Source organism: Thrips palmi, unplaced genomic scaffold, assembly GCF_012932325.1.
Source record: "Thrips palmi isolate BJ-2018 unplaced genomic scaffold, TpBJ-2018v1 HiC_scaffold_1, whole genome shotgun sequence".
NCBI lineage: Eukaryota > Metazoa > Arthropoda > Insecta > Thysanoptera > Thripidae > Thrips > Thrips palmi.
The window spans coordinates 10753141-10772763 of record NW_023144620.1 but is presented as its reverse complement, the minus strand read 5'-3'; the positions used below and the strand labels follow the sequence as shown (position 1 = coordinate 10772763).

Sequence of the window (19623 nt, the reverse complement as noted above, 5' to 3'; positions counted from 1 at the left end):
GGTGCCAGGTCTCCATGCTGCCAGTGCGTTGCGGTACTACGGCCAGTAGTAGGGAGTCAGGGAGCCTCGCCGCAGCGCAGACCTCGCGGCCTCCGCGGCCCCGCCAGTTCGCCGCCGCGCCGACGCCCAGCAGGTTGAGCAGCGACGCGCGGCGCTGCGAGTAGCTGCGAGTGGTCCGGGTACCGAGTGGCGCCTGTGGCGCCGGAGCCGAGTCAGTAGTGCTGGAGCTGCCTGGAGCCTGGAGCCCCAGCAGCGCTCTGGGTGTCACAGCGCGCCCGCTGGAGCAGCTGGCCCCGAGGCCGATGACGCCGGCCTGACCACCGCGACGTCGGCCGCCACCCCGACGGACGTCCTCCCTCCCGACGACGGCGACCATCCTGGCAGGCAGGGACCGGGACACGGGCGCAGGGCGCAGGCAGGACTCGGTGACATTCCCTCGTGCGGCGGCGAGGAGCGTGGAGCTGGAGCCCTAGCTGGAACCACGGTGCGGCCAGCGCGCCAAGCGGGCGGCGTCCTCTCTTCTTCTTCGGTGATTTGGAAAGTGAAGGGACGTTGGCCGGCGTGTCAGTTCGACGAGGACGAGGTGGACGAGGGCAGGGTGCCTTACTGCCTCGCTTGACAGGCGGCAAGCGGCGCCTGGAGGGTCTTCCGCGCGGAGCGGCGCGGCGCGGAGCCGAACTTTCCCTTTCCAGCCACCGGGACGGCCACGGCCACCTCCCCGCCGCCCGGTACCCGACCTACCGGCACCTCCGGCACACCGGCCGGCCGCCGCGCAGCGCCACGCCGTCCACCATGGAGCAGCACAACAACCGGACGTCCAGCAACGGCAGCAACGGCCACTCGGCCCAGCGGAATGGCGACCGAAACGGCGACCGAAACGGCACCAAGAGCGCCGCCAGGTGAGTAACTGATGTCATTGTGACCGCGACAACGCGGCCCAACGGCGGCGCCCAGTCTAGCTGGTTCGGGCCAGTGGGGTCGTGTCGTGTGCGTGTGAGTTCCGGGACCGGGACGGGGACTAACCCGCGGACTAACCTCACGGCGCGTCCGAAAACACCGCACGCGAAGCACGCGAGCCTTCCGTCTCTGTCACTCCGCAGATGACGGTGGGGGAGACGCCCGGACAGGTGGAATGCTTTCATTGCTGGGGGACGCTGGGGCGGGGTGGGTGTACTTCCCTGCGGAAACTCTCCTCAAACAGGTGAGGGCGGCGGCGGCGGTGTTCGTTTGGCGGCCGGAGAGGAGAGAAGCGGTCGGTTAATCATCGCAAATAAACGTAAAGCAAATGCAGCGTGAAAACATTTTTATTTTACGGATGGAGAGACATTGAACCCGAGAGAAAGGCTGTGCGGTGCCTCGGCGCGGCGCTCTCGGCGCCTTGTGGATCGCATTCAAAGTCCGCCAGCACCTTGAAGTCCGCGCGACGCGGCAGGCACGACAGGCACGGCCACTGTAGGCCACTGCAGGCGGGCACGGCGCCGGCGCTGCATTGCTGCAAACCACTGCAAGCCTTGACGACATTCTCGTTCGCGGGGCGCGGCAAGGGGCGCGGCAAGGGGCGCGGGTCCCGCGAGTCTTCCTTGCCTTGCGCGCGGATTGCGCGGCCGGCTGGGCAGGGCGGGGGAAGTCCTCAAGTGACCACGCCGCACTGTAAGCAATAAAATGAGCAGCTACCTCTGGACTGCAACGTTTCTCCGAGTCACTGATTTACCGACCAACACGCTGCAGTCCGCGATACTGCCTGCATACCTGCCCGCGGTATGCACCCTGCTGCCACTGCTGCACCTCGCAGTGTAGGCGAGAGTAAACGACAACAACAAACCGAAACCGCTGGCATGCATTGTGTTCACCGATGAGAGTAAAAGTGCTTTTCCAAGATGTCCTGCTCCCGCCGAGGGGAGGGAGCTTAGCCCAGCTTAGACGCCCCGCCAGGCCTCGGCCAGGCCGCCACCGGGTGAGCTCAGTGAGCTCCCTTGGGGCCCGTCCCTCCGCCACCACAGCGTGCGCGTCTACGCGCACTTTGTAGTAAGGCTTTCGCGAACCGAACGCGGATAATGTAGTACGAATAAGCTTACAGCGATCGCGAATCGCGGTGCAAGCGCGCCTTCACTGCGTCCAGTGTACACACACACAGCAATTATAGGCAGGTGCGCCGCGAACGTGGACCAGGATTTGCCGGCCGCGATGCTGGACGCGATGCTGGCCGTTAGGCCGTAAGGGCGGCTTGGCTTATCTGGCGGCCCCAATTGCCATCCCTGCAGGCTGATTCCGAGTCGCTCCGTCTCTCTCGCACCTGTGCGGGGCGCCCCATGAGTGCGAGAGAGACAGAGCGACGAAAAGGACTCTCGGAATCAGCCTGGCTGGGCGTAAGTCCGTATCTCATCTCGCGAGTCGAGACAGCCGAGTCTCGCGGCGGACGCTTGCCGGGTTTACTCACCGCCTGCATCGGCAGCATCGGAGCGGCGGTGCCGAGGCGGTGCGCGCACACTAGTAAGCCGAGCGCAATGATCCGACTTTCCTTTTGCTGCTTTTGCAGAGGCGCGTGTCGCGTGTGATTCCGCGTCCAGTCCGGGGCCCGGGGGCAGATTAGATACGTCCCGCGACACTGTAGTAGCGCTGTGGTCAAGTGAGGCCTCGAGTAAGGCCGAGGCCGTGGATGGTCGTGACCTTTGCTTGGCCTAGACCCGTCCCGAGACCTGTTCGGGCGCGTAACCCCGCGCCCCGCGCGCTGCCACCGTGGCGATCACCCCACCTAGCCCCGCCTAGCCCCGCCCAGCCCCGCCTCGCGACATACTTCGCGCACACCTGACCTGGCGGCGCCCGGCGCTGGCGGCGACCTGGCCTGCGGCAGCCTGCGGCACCGGCGAGAGCCCCTCGTCGGCCTCCGCGGGGAGTTTGGCACGCCGCGCGGCTTATATTGCCTCTATCCATGCGCGGCCACGGATTGACTAAACGCCGCGTCAGCAGCGTCAACGTGAACGCGCGGCCGGCCGCGTGGCCGCGTCCCGAAAAACGAAAACACGCCACGGCACGCCACCCTAAAGCACGCCCGTGCCGCACTACTTGCCAAGTCTGCGTGCGGCGTCGGCACGATGCAGCCGCCGGGTGGCGCCAGCTGGCGTTTTGGTTTCCGATGGTAGATAGGCTCGATCGAAATCCGGGCGGCAGGGCACGCGTGCGTCATACAGTCTCCAGTCGCTCGCGGCCCTCGCGGCTCGCGCGGCAGGACGCGGAAACAGTTCGCGGCCGCGCCGCCACGCGCCGCCACGCCACGCCCGCCCTGTGATCGTTTAGTGTCGCGTGCAGTGATTTCATGTTGATGGACGACGTGGACGACACGGCCACCGCCAGCCGCGCGGGGCGGGGCGGCGCGGGGCGGAGGTCTCGTGTAGACGCTTACCGCTAGATTGGTCGAGATGAGGGGAGACGTGCTGCTGCTGCTGCTGCTTCGCCTCTGCTTCGGGTCGGCCCAATGTTTTAGGATTAGCGGCAATCTCCCTATTGCGGTGCGGCCCGGCCGGCCTGGTCCAGCTCCCCGTTCAGTGGCGACGTCACGGCATGGCAGCCAGGACGTCCAGGACGGCCAGGTCCACGCGGCACGCACTCCCTTCCGTGGACTCCTTGGACCGGCCGGCTGCCCAGGATGGCGTCGGCGAGCCCAATCATCATCACGCTGCAGGATAAAGGCCAAATGGAACTTTTACACTTGCTGCGCTCGCAGCAGTGGGTTGGCATCGCTCGCACGAACGGACGACTCGTAGGTTCGGAGGTGGTCGGCCCTGTTCGTTAGCATGCTAACTGCTGGTGCTTCGGAAGTAAATGGGAATACATTACCCACGCCTCCAAATCGAACGTCCTGGGTGGTCGAAAGAAGGTTTTATATTCCGAGACCTGCTAACCCACATGTCATCCACAAGCGCGCGCGCTCAGACGCACACACCTCGTTGCGAGCTCTCGTTCTTTCGTACTTCGATAATCGGTAGATTGGCCGGCTGTATTCCGCCGCTCCTTATCGCCGCAGCGGCAGCGAGGGGCAGCGAGGGGCAGCGAGGGGGTCCCCCGGAAGCGCTAGACCCCGACCTCTCCGGGGGAGGGGGCAGAGAGGGGGGGGGGACACTCCTCTTCGGGTCCGTTCGGGTTTCCCAAACGGGCCGCGCGACACCAGCCTCGTTACGGGCACGCACTTCCTTATCTGTCCCTGTAGCGCAGAGGATAGCGCGTCGGACTTCTAATCCGAAGGTCGCGGGTTCGATCCCCGCCAGGGATGCTTGATTTTGTCGGCGCGCTATCGCAGACCGACGACGCTCCCCGGTGCACTTGTGCACTTTCCGACTGCGACCGCGGTCTGTGCGAAATTGGGGGCCCGGACCCGGACCGCTCTGTGCCGCGGCCTTGCTCTGCGTTTACTTTGTTGTTTCGTTCTCAGATCCTCAGAACAAAAATGGAGGTAATTTATCGGGTTGACGCGCAGGCCGGAGCCACGACGGCCACGTGGTCGCGGCTTGGCGGTGCTTCGCGGTGCTTCGCGGCCAGACGGCCGTCGTCGTCCGCGATGGCGGTCGTGCACAGTAAAAAAAGATTCGCCGATTCGGTGACGTCTGGGCGCCAAAACGAGAATATTACAAGAACAGCGACACCCTCAAACTGTTCTGGCGGCCCTCTGTTCGTTTCGGCGACGCTCGGTCTAGTTTCGGTGGCGCTCGGTCCGTTCCGGAGCAGCCACCTCACCAGAACGGCACTGCAGTCACCCTCCCGCCAGCGACTTTTAATCGTCGTATTAATGTGAAATAGGACACAAAACAAGTCAGGGGCTGTCAGTAATCATTCGCGTGACTCATCAAAGCGTAACATTGCCGGCGGGCACGCACAAATATGCACAGACAGCTCAAAAACAGTTGTTGTGGTCATCCTAACCTCTCTGGCGGAACACCACATGGTGACGCAGGTCACCGTTTTGGTGACGGACCGTCGCCGGGTTTGTGGGGGTACCCGTTTCGGTGAGATTGGATATAGAACGACCACCAAAACAGCGAATCTTTTTTTACTGTGTGGGACGCCGTGGGACGCCGCGGAAGGCCTGCAGTGTGGTGTGTCACGCTGTCCTGCGAACCATCCGCGGAACATCAGCTCGTCACACGCGAACCAGCGGGCCAGAACAGCGGGCCGATTCCGAACTGCTCTCGTCGCTCTGTCTCACTCGCACTCGTGCGGCGCTCCGTGTAGTGCGAGCGAGAGAGACGGGGCGATGAAGCACTTTTCGGCATCAGACGACTGTGGCGGGCCACTGGCGGGCCGGCGGGGTGCGAGCGAGCCGAGCCGAGTCGGGCCAAGTGGAGGTCGGACTAAGAGCATTATGATGACGGCAATGTCGGCAAAGTGAGCTACGCGGCTACGCGCTCAAGTTTGCATTTTTGGTGGCCGGCAGGCCTGCCGCTCCACTCGACGGCAGGTGCTTCGCGTAATCATAGTGGGCTATTGCCGGCCGACGGCATGCCGACGGCCACAACGCCATCGTAAATGTGTTCGTCTTTTGTGGTGGAGTGGCCGTGCGCCCGAACACAGCCGTTCTGCTGGACTTCCCTATCCAGTAATTATCATTACAAACATAAAAAAAAGTCGACAAAAAATATTAAAGGAAATTTTTCCTCACAGTTTTAATCCTTTTAGATCGTTTTCCTCAAACTTGACAGTGTTTAAAATTTTGCTGGCTTAGCATTCGCGGGAACACCGCTATCAAGCCAAGCGCACCGTGCGCCCGCCCGGCGCCCACGCTCATTCTAGGAACCACGGAGCAGGAACGTGACATCACGTGGAAACGAATGTGACAAAATGTCACGTTCCTTTGAGCATTGGGTCACATTCGCTGAAGAGTGAATGAGCTTATCCATGGCTGATTAACATTCAAACGAATGTGACACAATGTTGATAGGAGCGTCACAATTTTGTCAAAAATTCGCTTCAACGTGATGTTTACGTTGAGAGTGCCTCTGGGGGCAGACTTTCTCTTTGCCTGGACTTGCCGCCGGCAGAATTTCGAACAGTGTAAGGGAGAGTGGGGCACCTCCTGCCACTTTTTGGATTTTGTCTCTGGTTTGCGTAGTTTCTACTTGGTGACGAATATGTGTAGTCAGAAAACTTCATTGGTCCTTAATCTACAATAACCCGTTGATAGAAACTAAAATATGTCACGTTTATGTAGAGTTATCTCCTACTCTAAGCACCTCTGCAATTGGCAGTAGGTGCCCCGGCCCGGGGCACCTACTGCCAGGGACAGGGGCACCTCCTGCCAAGGGGCGGGGCGAGTATTCCCTGGGAGAGTGGATGGTCCTTGAACATAAATTTTGTGGCCAATTGATCATTTTATGGTGATAAAATCATTACTGGTCAGAAAGACGAGCTTCTCGTCGATTTGGAGCTGTTCAAATATATGCTCAGTGGTGCTGCGGTAGAAAGGTCAACCCAAACGTGGTTATTTGAAAATCAAAGCTGTTGCAATGTCAAAACAGGTATTATCCCACTCATATTCACGTTACTTGTTCCCCGATATCATACTGGTGCCCTCAACTAAACATGAACTCAGTCTGGCATGAAATTTTTTTGCCAATTAAGGGATTTGAAGGTGACAGTACCTGCCCCAGCCAAAAGTGGCAGTAGGTGCCCCACGCCATGCATGAGAGAAAATTGGCCTCAACACTTTATCGGTGCAGCGCTGATGTCATCCCAATGTTGCAAAATGCTCTTAAAAATACCAACTATCGGACAGGAAAACCATTTTTTGATACCCGAACATTGGAAGTGACTGTCAGAGGACACATTATAGTCAAAATGTCAGAGAAGTGCTCGAAATCTTATCTTTTAAAGTTTGATTTCACACTAGGGCTACAATTTTAATCTGACCGTAACCACTTTTTGGCATTGAGGTGCATATGGTCATACCTTGATTTAACCAAATTGGCTGCTCAACAGTGCGAGTGGTTTGCCCCCCACAGCACTTTGGCAGGAGGTGCCCCTGGCAGGAGGTGCCCCACTCTCCCTTACTGTACGGATGCCGCGATGCCACCGCGGCGGGATAGAGCACATTTTTGCTCCGCGAAGAAGGCCGCGGAGACCCATAGGTCTTCTCGCGGGTCCTTCGAAAGCGGCCGCTCCCAGAGCACACGGTCGACAACAATTTGTGGAATCCACTTTTACCCGTGCTTTTGCAGCTCGCGCGTTGCGGAGCGGCACGTTCCGACCAGCATCGCACCACCATCACGAGCACAATCATACGGCAATTGAAACTTTTCAACACACTGCCAAAAGCCGCGTGTTCAGTGTAAACAGGCGGGCCCCGTTTGCTCTTGCCCAAGAAGGGAATCCCATTATTTTCTCTCGTAGCAGTTATTTACTCTTGGGCCTGCCTGGCGCCGAGTCTTTCTGTGGTTTGGCTGAGTTTTAAAAAAAGCTTGTTTTGTCTTTATTTTTCAGTTATGAAGCCTCACAGACTGAAAAAAGCGACAAGGCACAGGACGCGGATGGGCCCAAGACATTTCGGCGTGCTCTGCCACAGGTAAAAGCTCATGGTTACTACGATATTTCTTTTATTTATTTATCTTTTGTTTCCCATCGCTTTACGATTTTACTTTACTTCTTGTATGGTAGCTGCTGGCATGTTCGGCTAAGAACATGATCCTGTTGAGCTACGGCATGTCGCTGGGTTTCGTCACCATCGCCATCCCCGCCCTGGAGGCACAAGCGGGCAACGCGACGAACCAGACGGCCTCCGTCACCCTCTCCAAGCCCCAAATATCATGGTTCGGTAAGGAACACATTTGGACGGTGGAGAGTAGTCACTGTGGGTGCAACGGAAAGACGAAGTGCGGCCGTTCGTTCCAGGCAGCATCAACTGGATCATGGTGGCGGTGGGCGGCATCGTGTCGGGGCCGTTCGCCACGCCCTGGGGCCGCCGGCCCGCCATGATCGCCGTCAACTTCTGCTTCGTGGTGGGCTACCTCGTCTTCTACATGGCCGAGAGCGTCCCCGTGCTCTACCTGGCCCAGGCGGCGTGCGGCTTCGGCGGCGGCCTGCTCGAGGCCCCCGTCCTCACCTACATCGCCGAGATCGCCGAGCCCCACCTTCGCGGCGCCATGTCGGCGTCCACCACGGCCGTGCTCATCCTCGGCCTCTTCATCGACTTCAGGTCAGCGGCACGGCCGGCAGGTCAGGGTTTGGACGGACATGGAAGCAGGAAGGATCCAGGATCCTTAGCCCCCACAGCCCCCTGCCGAACGAACAAGTCCTGCACAGTGGGCCAGAAGACCGGCGCAGGCGGCCGAAACTCTACATGCGTTTTGAGCTCCAGAGCCGCTTAACAGGACTCGAACCAAACGTGTGACCCAACCAATGGATTACTCCTTCGGAGACCAATCCGTTGATGGGGTCACACGCTCGTGTAGAGTCCCATTCAGCGACTCTAGAGCTCAAAACGCGTCCGGGATTTTGACCGCCTCCACTGGTCTTCTGGCAAATCCGCTGTGTCCTGGTGACACGACCTCAAGGCGCGTAATTCTACCTGCTACTTGTTTCCGCAGTCTGGGATCCGTGCTCGACTGGCGCACAGTGGCGCTGGTCAACATCATCGCCCCGGTGGCGGCCGTCATCTCGCTGTGCTTCGTCCCGGAGAGCCCCCACTGGCTGATGGGGCAGGGCCGCGTCGAGGACGCCCGCCGCGCCCTGTGCTGGCTGCGGGGGTGGACCAAGCCCGAGGACGTGGCCACCGAGATGTCTCTGTTGGAGCGCACGCTCAATCAGACTGGTGAGTTGGCCCGGCTCTGGCTCGGGTTAGGCAGCTCAGCGCCGCACAGTATGGCCGGGGCAGGCCGCCAAAACTCTGGACGCGTTTTGAGCTCCAGAGTCGCTAAATGGGGCTTCGATCCGATCGTGTGACCCCATTCATGGATTGCTCTCCGAACGAGCAATCCATTGGTGGGGTCACACGCTCGGTTCGAGTCCCATTTAGCGACTCTGGAGCTCAAAACGCGTCTAGTGTTTCGGCGCCGCCTGCGCCGTTTTGCCATGATGAAGCTGCTCCCCCAACCGCACTGTCGTCCCGTTTACAGAAAAGAAGCCGTCCGCTCTGCCCACGCTGTCGCAGCTGCGGAAACGCACCTTCCTCATCCCGTTCTCCCTCGTCGTGTACGCCTTCTTCATCGGCCACTGGTCCGGGATGACGCCCCTGCAGACGTTCGCGGTGAGCATCTTCACCACCGTCGGCACGCCCATCAACAAGTACTACGCCACGGTGCTCATAGGTGAGCCGCCAGCGGAGGGGGAAGGGGTGAAGCAGGAGACGTGTTGCGCCAGCCCTCACAGTGGCGGTCTCTGTGGGACTCTAGCGGTCGCAGCCCACCTGTTGAAAAGCCTAAGCTTTACCGCAGAGCGCCTGCGAAGCCCCGGGTGGGCAGTGCCGCCACGCACGCGGCGTGGGGTGGCTGCCTACCTCGCATTGTCATTACCATTAAGGGCTAGATCACACATGATCGTAAGCCATTTCGGGCCCGACGTTCGCCCCGCCACCTGCAGCTCAGCAGCCAGCACACAGTGGGCCAGAACCGGCATCGGCGGCTAACTAGACACGTTTTGAGCTTCAGAGTTGCTAACAGGATTCGAACCGAGCGTGTGACCCCACCAATGGATTCCTCGTTCGGAGAGCAATCCATTGGTGGGGTCACACGTTCGGTTCGAGTCCCATTCAGCGACTCTGGAGCTCAAAACGCGTCCGGGTTTTTGACTGTTCTCACCGGTCTTCTGGCCCACCGTGCAGCTGTCCAACACACCCTGGGCTCTTGTTGCAGGCCTCGTGGAGCTGACGGGCACGGTGGCGTGCGTTGCGCTGGTGCACTACACGGGCAAGCGGCCGCTGGCACTCATGTCGACGTTGGGCGCGGGCGTGTGCTTCGTGGTGGCCGCCACGTACGTGCACGTCGTCGGCGAGGCGCTGCCGGACTCGGACACCAGCGGGCCGTACGCGTGGCTCCCCATGGCGGCGCTGGTCATCTCGGCCTTCATCTCGCACACCGGCATCCGCATCCTGCCGTGGATGCTCATCGGGGAGGTGCGTACTGCGTGGCGGAGAGGCGGGGACCCACTGATTGCAAGGGCCTGCACTGCACGATGTCTCTGTTTGCAGGTCTACACGCCCGACGTGAAGGGCTTCGCTAGCGGGGCGAGTGGCTGCGCGGGCTACGTCATCGGCTTCTTCGCCAACAAGTCCTTCTTCTTCCTGCAAGAGCAGCTCACTCTGCCGGGCACCTTCTGGCTGTACGGCGCCGTCGCCCTCAGCGGCACCGTCATCATGTACTTCTACCTGCCGGAGACGGAGGGGCACGCCTTGCACGAGATCCTGGTAAGGACGCGAACCCGGGCCGAGTGCTGATCCAATTCAAGTTCCCCCACAGCCCCATTCATTCCGGATGTCTTGCAGGAGCACTTCAACGGGGAGCGTGTCTTGCGCTCCAAGGGAGGAAAGAAGACTGACGGAGACTGCGAAAAGTGGGCATCCGACAATCGTGCCATGGATACTGTATCTCCTGACCACGTCAGATCCAGATCGGAGTCCCGATTATGATCCATACGTCTTCAATTCATACAGTAAGCTCCCTTCCTTCACTATGGAATTGCCCACATTCATTCATATTTTCAATCAATCAAATAAATATTATTTTATAGAACATGTATGCAGTTTCTTTTTTTTTTTCAAATGTTGTGTACCGTATAGCTCTCACAGTCCTATTTTGTTTCTGAAGATTTAAAGGTTTCTTAAGGTCTTTCCCCACAATGGTTCGGTCGGTGGCAGACGGTCGGTCGGACGGTCGACGGATAACACTAGCTCAATGCGAGCCATTATAGATCGAGCCTGTAAAGAGGCCTAGGTTCGACTCCCCAGTGAGATTACGTTTTCCTCAGTTAACTTCTCAAGCCTTAGAGCAGAAGATTCTCGCACGCACTGAGCCTCCGAGACACCGATTGATTAATTTTTGTTAACCGACCCATTGTGACCCCACCTTTAGGATTTCAAAACTGAAAACTAGAAGGCAGCCTACCGTGTACATACAAAACCAACAAGCTTGGAGCATGTATTTGTTTACTACTTATACATATACATATATCACGTTTTACAATGTACTCTTTGATTCAAATCTTAGATTGGAAACATTACATCGTAGCTTGCAGGAGTACCTTGGATGCAGGCCACTTTTTCAGTCATATTCCTCTTCTCCATGTAGAAATGTTACTCCAGCCAAACCGGCTATAAAGAGCACTTCCTGTTTCCACTAATACAACAAAAAACAATGTAAGCTCAACATATAATTACAATGAAGCACAAATATCACAAATACAAGACATACCTGATACTTTCCAAAACAAGATCAGCTTCCCTCCAGCCTGTTTCAATGGCTCCATGAACTGTAGAGAAAAAGTATTCATGTGTTGCCTCACCAGCAAAGTGCAGCACCTATGAAGAAAAGATAAAGGCATTCCAATAAAATAGAATATAGAGTAAAAGCAGAAAATAAATCTCTTGTTTAGATACATACTGATTTCTGATTACTGTTTTGCACAGGTTCCGCAAGTTGTTTTGCATTTACACCCATTTGCTCAGTTTTCATGCTACGGAAACTATATGAGCCACGGAAGTGTGGGTTGGTGAACCAATAAGATCTATCAATTCAAAAGAAGGGGAAAAAATTAAGATTATAATTAGAATACTGTAGTAGTTAGTCTTATCGGATATAAATTTCATACCTTGCAACAGCCTCAATCCTCGGCACAGAATACTTATTCCCAACAAATTTCTTCAGCAACTCTTCACATCCCTCAATTACTTCCTCATCAGAGCACATCTCCATTGTTCGGGCTTCAGGTCCTACAATCCAACCACACAAGACTCCAGGTTGTCCCAGGTCCTTATAGAAGCCAAATACTTCTCTAATCCAAGACTTTTTCTGGTTGAAAAGATTGTTATAAATTATTAAAATATAAACCCTAAAATGATTTTGGGTATAAAATGAGTACCAACCTTATTATTCCCATACTTTTCCCTGAATTTATCAGAGTCTGTCTGTGTCCAAATTAAGCTGAATCCATGGGTTTCTGCTGGCCACCAATTGTCCGAAAATTTCAGAAAAATTTTGTTTACAGCACCGATTGAAAGACCCTATACCATTTTTTTACAAAAAGAGCCATCTTTAAGATAAGATATTTTTTTAAAAAATTACATTTAAGTCCAATGAGACACTTACATGTATAGCATTCAGCTTTATCTTGGGAAGAGGGGGAGAGAAAAGAGAATGAGCTTGTTCCTTAAGTACTCCAAGTGATACAGTTATGATAGCGCGGTCAGCATGGTACTCTGAACCATCTCTACAGACGACCACAACAGGACCTCCTTCTCTCACATGGTCCCAGGTGACATTTAGGACCTCCTTTTTAAGCATGACCTTTGACTCCAACGGTAAACCTAATGAAGCATTAGGAATTTTTTTCTAAAAGAAAAAAAAAACAACAAAACCAACAGTTTTTTCATTCACAGAAAAATAAATTCTAGTGTGCTACACACATTCCTAAATTATCTCCATATCTTGTCTTCATAAATTGTCTTCAAGTTTGAACTAAAATAATGTTCGATAATTACCATCAAAAGATCCAGCACGGTTTTGTACCCTCCATGTTTCCATACCAAAACTGGATCTCCATCACACTCAACATACTCTGTGTGGCCAGAACCTGAGGTTTCAAACCAGGAATCTGATCCGTCAATAGAATTTTCAAACCGGTGAAACCATTCTAAGAAATTGTCTGACAAGGATTTGGGCAAATTTTCAGGAGCTGCATCTCCATTAATCCGTTTGTAAAATCTGGAAGCAAAATTTGGTTATGTGTTTTGAATTTTCTAATAGCAAACTTGAAGGAATGAATAGCAGTATTTACTCTGAAGTGATGTAATCTCCAAGAGAATGAGGATACGATTTTAGGTCCTTTCCCGCTTCATCAGTAATGGCTAGACACATCCCTAGAAGCCATGCAGCTGCACCCTTGTCCACAAACTGTCCACCAGAGTCAACAAAAGCCATATTTGTATAGAGGGTCTTGGACGATTCTAAGAGATTCAATGGGTGAGCCATCTCATAGACAACATTTCCCTTTTCTCCATGACAGAACTGAGCACCTAGATCAACAACACCATCGCCTGATTGAAAAAAAAAAAAAAAAAAAAGGTTTATTAGCTTTATTTATTTTGAGTTCCCCATTATTTACTACAAGTATATTGGAACTCTGAAAAATTGATATAGCAATCAGAGGGTGAAAGATTTTACCAAATGGGACTGTGTGAATTCGACCACCAATTCTATCTTCAGCTTCAAGAAGAAGAATTTTGTCAACTCCTTTGGCCAAGAGTCGACACGCCGCAGCAATACCTGCTGGACCAGCACCCACAATGACGGCTTGGTAGGTCATGACTTCAATCTGCAAAGATTCATAAAATCAATTCGTCAATCAATGCATAATCTATGGCCAGCTTTTCTGAATCATGCTGAATGACAATACGTAAAAAAGTTATTATTGAAGGGTCAGTACTGCCTGTGATAGTAATACCTTGTGAAGATGTCTAAAAATTATGCGATTAGCAACTATGAACAGGAATTCCCTAACAAACAACAGAGTAGAAATACATCTGCATTGCGTCTTCGAACTCTACTGGTACGAGCCGAGCCAGTCAGACCGCTTACTCGACAAGCGAGGAGCGATCACCAATTAAAGTTTCATAATTTTGCAGTTGCTGACGTGGCTGTCACGTTCACAGATTACAGCGAGAAGATAAAGATTATGCCCTGCAGATCTAACTCGCAAGCGTCCGACCAGCTGTTTGTTGACAAGCGCCATATTTATTTGGGTGAGATGTTGTTTTTTTCATACAAAGAGAAGAGCTATGAGAAATTCGGATGTGCGTTCAAAGGGCGCGGCATTCGAAGGCGTCAGAGCACGACACCGTCGGCTTTGACGTCACCAAGGACCTCTAGACTTGAAAGCGTCAAAAAACGCAAAGAGCAAAAAACTGGATTAAGTGAAAGGCATTTTCACAATACCGATGCCTGAGATATTTGTACTGGAGAGTGGCAAAGCTCAGCGCGCTCTATCTGCTCGTGGCAGGCACTATCGGAAGTAGAACACCACCACACACTTTTGGTTCCAGAACAGAAACTTCTTCAAGTACTTGTACTTGATCCCTAGGCTTTTATTTTGACATAGGAGCATGCTTTATTCTTAAGCCAGCAGGCCGTGGAAGGTGACAATAAGCAGAGGTGAAATGAAATACCCAAACTTTGTTTTGAAAAGTTTATTTAAAAAAGGACACAAATTATTGTTTCTTGTCAAAAAAGGGCAATAACAAAAGGGTTTCAACAGGCCCTGTGTCTCAGTTGCAAACATATCTACCCTAAAAAAGGACTAGAGCAGTTTCAAATCAAGTTAGAGACTGAGGCATATGATTCCAACATTATAAGCATTTTGTATATCTTATCGTGATTAGTCTTACAAAGCACACCGTCATGAAAATAAAACGAACTTAAAATGTACAGCACTTCTGGATAGAAATCATACCAAATACAGAAGCAGCAAGCCACAATAAATGTGAAATTTGATAATGAAACAGAGACACAGATTGTTCAAATAAGAAGCCATTGATCTAATAAGTATTAAAGGAGTACATCACCAATATCGCACTACACATTTGACACAAGAACAAATAAATGTGAGGGAACAAAATCATTTTCCACTCCCGAGAGCACTTGTGTACACTGATGGCCATTGTAAACTTGGCAGTGAAGAAAATATCCAATAGGGGATAATTACATGTTACAGTACTGGCAGTCTTTTCCATTAACAAGAAAAATTCATTCATTCATTCATAACAACATAGACTAAATTTACAAACAAACAAAAAATAACCAAGTTATTGGCTAATAATAGGAAAAAGATAGGATTGAAATGATCAGTTACTCTTGAAACTTCAATCAAAAATGACTATTTACAACTATATTAATTTTAACACAACCTTAACCACCCTTTAAATAACGTGAATGATATCACATAAATAAATTCCGTAGACAAATGAAATTTAATCATGAGATCAACATGATCACAGAGGATACCACCAGAATAACACAGGACTAGGGACCAAGCTATTAAAAAGAAAGAAGAAACAGGAAATACATCACAAGCATGTAAAATCACATATGTAGTCCAGGGGCATGGTAATAGGAATCACTTCTGTATCACTGTTGGCCCATAAGTCTGAAGATGAAATTATTCTCTAATGGGAAAAACAAAACAGAAAAAAGTAGAGGGTTTTATTACAAAAATTTCATAACTTTAGGAAATAGGTTGAGAGGGAGAAGACCACTTGAAAAATTAAAAGAGTTCTCAAGATGTGTACTATGAAATGGAGGAATTTGAAATTCAACATTTGACACAAGTATGGACACCAAGGTGTTTGAAATGACTTAAATTAGTAACAATTTGAGAAAATCATTCAGGAAAACAGGCAAAAAATTTAACATGCTGAATTTTTTTTTAAATTAAAACTTTTTGAGCCAAAACCGCCAAAACCTTTACTATACATGGCCATAATATTTAAGTACAATGACAAAAATATTCTAAAAGCAAAATAAAAATACATGATCTATCACATTGAGGATGGTAATATTTGGTCTCCGTACTTAAAACCCTGGAGGAATTAATGATGCCTCCACCTTCAGGAGATTAGTGTTAGAGCACCGAAGGGAAACACGAACAACACTAAACATGGTGATCACTTGATGAGTCAATTTGGAGCCATTTTCAGAGACGGCCCATTTAATACAAAGTTGTGGTATAACGGAATTATCAAACTCTACACTTGCAGCCAATTTCTGTAAAAATAAAAAAAGGAAGTAAAATAAAGACGGAACACATCCTACGGTATTAGTTTGACATAGCAAAAGAGTCTGAAATACGCAAAAATGCATGTTTTAAACAGGAGGTGTTACATGCCGGACGTTTGACACTAAAGAGGTTGATTTTTGCAATACTAAATTGGCATACAGGACATGCCTTGGTTTCGTTGAACAAAACGACACTTATACTTACATTAGTGTAAACACGAATGTTGGTTCCAGTTGAAGAAACCAAGGCATCAAAAGAGTGATCTTTGACATCAATAACAATTACTTCCTCTTCAACAGGGCCATGGTTCCTTACCCATATGGCAAAAAACAACTCCGAACTTTGTTCACCCGCCTTCTTGGCACAAAATTTCATTTTGTTGCAGGTTGCAGCAATACTAAAAATAACCAGTAAGCGTGAAAAGTTTAAAATACCTTAAAACAGTTTGCACAAGGGAAAAAAAGTTTAAAAATTACTCACGTGTTAACATAATCAACAGTCCAGTTTGGTTCATTACAGTAACCCAACAGTGAAGATAAGAGGCGGTGGACCATTACATCAGCATATCTTCTGATTGGGGATGTGAAATGGGTATAGAGGGGCACATTCAGAGCGTAATGTCGCATGTATTTCACATCATGGATGTTGGCAGCACAGAAATACCTTGCTCTCTAAAATATGAGCGGACACAATTTGATCAGATTCCATGGCAAAGGATGTACTAAAAACATTAACTAATAAATACTTACGACCATGGGCCTAGAACAGAGACTGTTTAGAGCCAAAAAGCGAGTTCTGTTGTCGGTTGAATATCCCTGAATGGATTTGTGGAGAGACCCAGCAGATGATCCATCAAGAACAATTCCAAACTTTTCCACTAGTTCAATGAGCTTTTTCAGCAAATCGGGTTGGGGCTCTTCATGGCACCGTAAGAAAGCCAAGCGCGGAAATTTATTCTGTAGATCTGTTGCAACAGTCATATTTGCCAGAAGCATGAACTCCTCAATCAGTCTGTAATGTATGATAGATAAAATTTAGTTGAAATAGTTTTCAATAGAATTTTTATTTATATGGAAAGAGCTTGAATAAAGAAGCAGTCAGAAGCATTCTTTACCTGTGACTCTCTTTGTTGGCATAAGTAGCATAGGAAATGGGTTCTCCGGACTCATTCAGACGAAATACTACTTTAGGTTGATCAACACGAAGGGCACCCGAGTCAAATCTCTCCTGACGCATGATGGCAGCTAGTGACTGCAGAGACAAGACAACTTCCTTCAGATCCTCTACAGTCCACCCGCCAAAAATTTGGGGAAGTTCCCCTTCTGTCCAATTGTGATCAGGCTCATCAATCATAATCTAAGAAAGAGAAAGAAGATTATCTAAAATGTATATATAAGCACACCTACCCATAATCCAGAAGAAAATTTACCTGAGCATGTTCATAAGCTAATTGGGCACAGGAATTTATGACAGAGCGTGTAAAATAGTGAGAAACCACTTCAGCCTTTGGTGTGATTTCCCAAAAGACTGAAAAAGCTAACTTGTCTTCACCAGGAAGAAGAGAGCACATCATTGTCAATTGTCTAGGGAGCATATGATAGGCCTGTAAAAAGTCAAAGATAAAATGAATTAAATAATTGCATAGCCATCAGCGCAATCAAAAAGTAGCTGGATGATAACTTACCCTCTGTACAAGATAGGTAGTGGTGGCCCTTTTGGCAACTTCTTTGTCTAATGCAGTTCCTTCTTTAAGGAAAAATGAAACATCTGATATGTGAACCCCAACTTTAAAATTACCATTTTTGAGCTTTTCACAAGAAACTGCATCATCGAGGTCCCTTGCTGTAAGCGGATCAATGGTGAAGATACAGCGTTTCCTTAGGTCCTCCCTTCCAACCAGATCACTTTCAGCTGGGGTAAATGGGGTAGATGGAAAATATTTGAACAATTTCTCCTCATAGGGCATCCAATTGATTTCATTGTCAAGCAAAAGAGCTCGGGTCTCTGCTTCTATATCCCCTTCCGCTCCAACGGAGTCCCCAACCAAGCGTCCCACGGCAAAACGAACATCTTCCCACTCTGTGATACGAGCTTGGAACAAACAATTTTCCCATTCATTTGGCTTGTAAGGACACTCTTTGATGGGAATGCGCATTCGAGGTATGCGTGAATCTCGTGGAGAAAAAAGAACCTGTCGTGAGTTTCCATCTTGCAATCTCTTCAGATTCCCAACAGCTTGTCTATGATGAACAGGGGTCCATATGTGAATCACTTTACCAACTTTCTGAAGCGCACCTTCATGCTGTTTCCAGGTGCTTTGAGGTAAAATGAGAACAACCACTTCATCCCCTTCAAATGCACGATTTCTATCTTTCACTCCATCAATCAAAATATCTTTGGTGCCATCAGGGTTACTTATGTATGCCTCTCGATAATTTCTTTGATTTATACGAATAAATCCTTTGACGACAGTCTGTTGCTCTTTCAACATCACTTGAACAAGCTCCCTTTGCAAATGAGGCTCAAATTTATTCTCATCTAGAATATGATCATGCTTTCTTTGAAATGTTTTGTTTCTAGAGCCTCCATGGTCTTGCTGGAAAATGAGTACATAGAATAATTGATTTGGTGATACAAAAATAAGAGGTAAGTTTAATTCAGAAACAAACCTTATTCTTTGCTGCACCATGAGGCCTTTGCTGATCAGATGTCCGCTGGCGATTTCGGGGGAGTTGATTTTTGGAACCCCTGCGGGTGTCTAGTTGATCACGTAACTGCCCAGGATCTGGAGAATTGCGGTGTTTGGCACTTTTATGGTTTGTTGGCCCATTAGAGAGAGGTCCTCCTTGCATTGAATTGGAGGCCTTTAATTCTGGAAGCTCAACATTCGTCATAGAGGATGTGAGCAGTCCTCTACCAAGATTAGAGTTGCCATTTGACACAGAAACTGAAGGTGTACCATTGATAATGGAAAGTTTCTCAATGGAAGATAAGGCAACATTTTTTCTCCTTTTGGCCTTTTTCTTTGCTGATGACACAAGCTTTGAGGAGCTGTTTTCCCCTCCGTCTAAATTTCTAGCTGCTGAACCTTCCGATCCCTTCCTTAATTCAGGAACCCCATTTTGAGGTGATGCGCTATCTAATCGTACAGCTTCCATCTGGGTAGCAATAGCCGCTGACTGATCGGTCTCTAAATCTGGCCTGAGAAACAAATTTTACATGAGATTACAGTGATTCACACAACTCATTATTACACAATAATGAGAAATTTCCAAACAAAAATTCAAAACTATGAGAAAAGCGGATAATTTAAACAAAATATCAAAGGCTAATACTTACTTTTTCTTCCGCGACCTTTCTTTCCTCCTGTTTCTTTTTTTAGCGGTGGGTTGAGCCTGTAAATTCTCCAATTCAACATTTTCGCCAATCGCACCTGCATCATTACCAGATTTTGGCTCGTCGTTCGTATCAACGTCCATCATTCTGCTCCCTCGAATCAATCGGACGAATATAGAGGCATGAAATTGTAATATTAGCAAACTGAATAAACAAAATCGCGAGGCTAACGTCAGCAACAATTCGTACAAATTTATCGAAAACTTGTGAAATTTGTGACAGCTACAACCCTATAGTCGACTGAGTCTAACCGCGAACGCGTGT

The 19623-nt window shown here is 50.2% G+C and overlaps 3 protein-coding genes and 1 non-coding gene across 9 annotated transcripts; 2 read left to right on the top strand and 2 right to left on the bottom strand.

The window, feature by feature from the left end:
* Positions 1 to 125: 125 nt before the first annotated feature.
* LOC117640617 (facilitated trehalose transporter Tret1-like) lies at positions 126 to 10715 on the top strand. 6 transcript variants are annotated; one of them, XM_034377268.1, is made up of 9 exons: positions 126 to 899; positions 7468 to 7549; positions 7642 to 7798; positions 7876 to 8179; positions 8571 to 8794; positions 9099 to 9290; positions 9834 to 10093; positions 10169 to 10384; positions 10463 to 10715. In XM_034377268.1, the coding sequence occupies exons 1-9, from the start codon at positions 793 to 795 to the stop codon at positions 10604 to 10606; spliced, it is 1686 nt and encodes a 561-aa protein (XP_034233159.1). In that variant the 5' UTR covers positions 126 to 792; the 3' UTR covers positions 10607 to 10715. The 6 variants fall into 6 exon arrangements, with proteins under 6 accessions (XP_034233159.1, XP_034233170.1, XP_034233138.1 ...); XM_034377279.1 differs by lacking the exon at positions 126 to 899 and adding an exon at positions 3090 to 3136; XM_034377247.1 differs by lacking the exon at positions 126 to 899 and adding an exon at positions 3402 to 3757.
* Trnar-ucu lies at positions 4195 to 4267 on the top strand. The gene has a single exon. It is a non-coding gene; the product is annotated as a tRNA-Arg (tRNA).
* A 370-nt stretch (positions 10716 to 11085) lies between the features above and the next one.
* LOC117640621 (spermine oxidase) lies at positions 11086 to 13932 on the bottom strand. Its single transcript, XM_034377316.1, has 10 exons — positions 13636 to 13932; positions 13356 to 13506; positions 12970 to 13228; positions 12674 to 12896; positions 12282 to 12524; positions 12059 to 12196; positions 11785 to 11984; positions 11577 to 11700; positions 11388 to 11494; positions 11086 to 11312 (listed from the first exon to the last, which is right to left on the bottom strand). The coding sequence occupies exons 2-10, from the start codon at positions 13495 to 13497 to the stop codon at positions 11288 to 11290; spliced, it is 1461 nt and encodes a 486-aa protein (XP_034233207.1). The 5' UTR covers positions 13498 to 13506; positions 13636 to 13932; the 3' UTR covers positions 11086 to 11287.
* A 430-nt stretch (positions 13933 to 14362) lies between these two features.
* On the bottom strand, positions 14363 to 19609 carry LOC117642481 (DIS3-like exonuclease 2). The gene is made up of 9 exons (XM_034380722.1): positions 19303 to 19609; positions 18633 to 19164; positions 17648 to 18559; positions 17393 to 17566; positions 17078 to 17319; positions 16713 to 16974; positions 16444 to 16634; positions 16168 to 16360; positions 14363 to 15950 (listed from the first exon to the last, which is right to left on the bottom strand). The coding sequence occupies exons 1-9, from the start codon at positions 19443 to 19445 to the stop codon at positions 15759 to 15761; spliced, it is 2841 nt and encodes a 946-aa protein (XP_034236613.1). The 5' UTR covers positions 19446 to 19609; the 3' UTR covers positions 14363 to 15758.
* Positions 19610 to 19623: the final 14 nt, after the last annotated feature.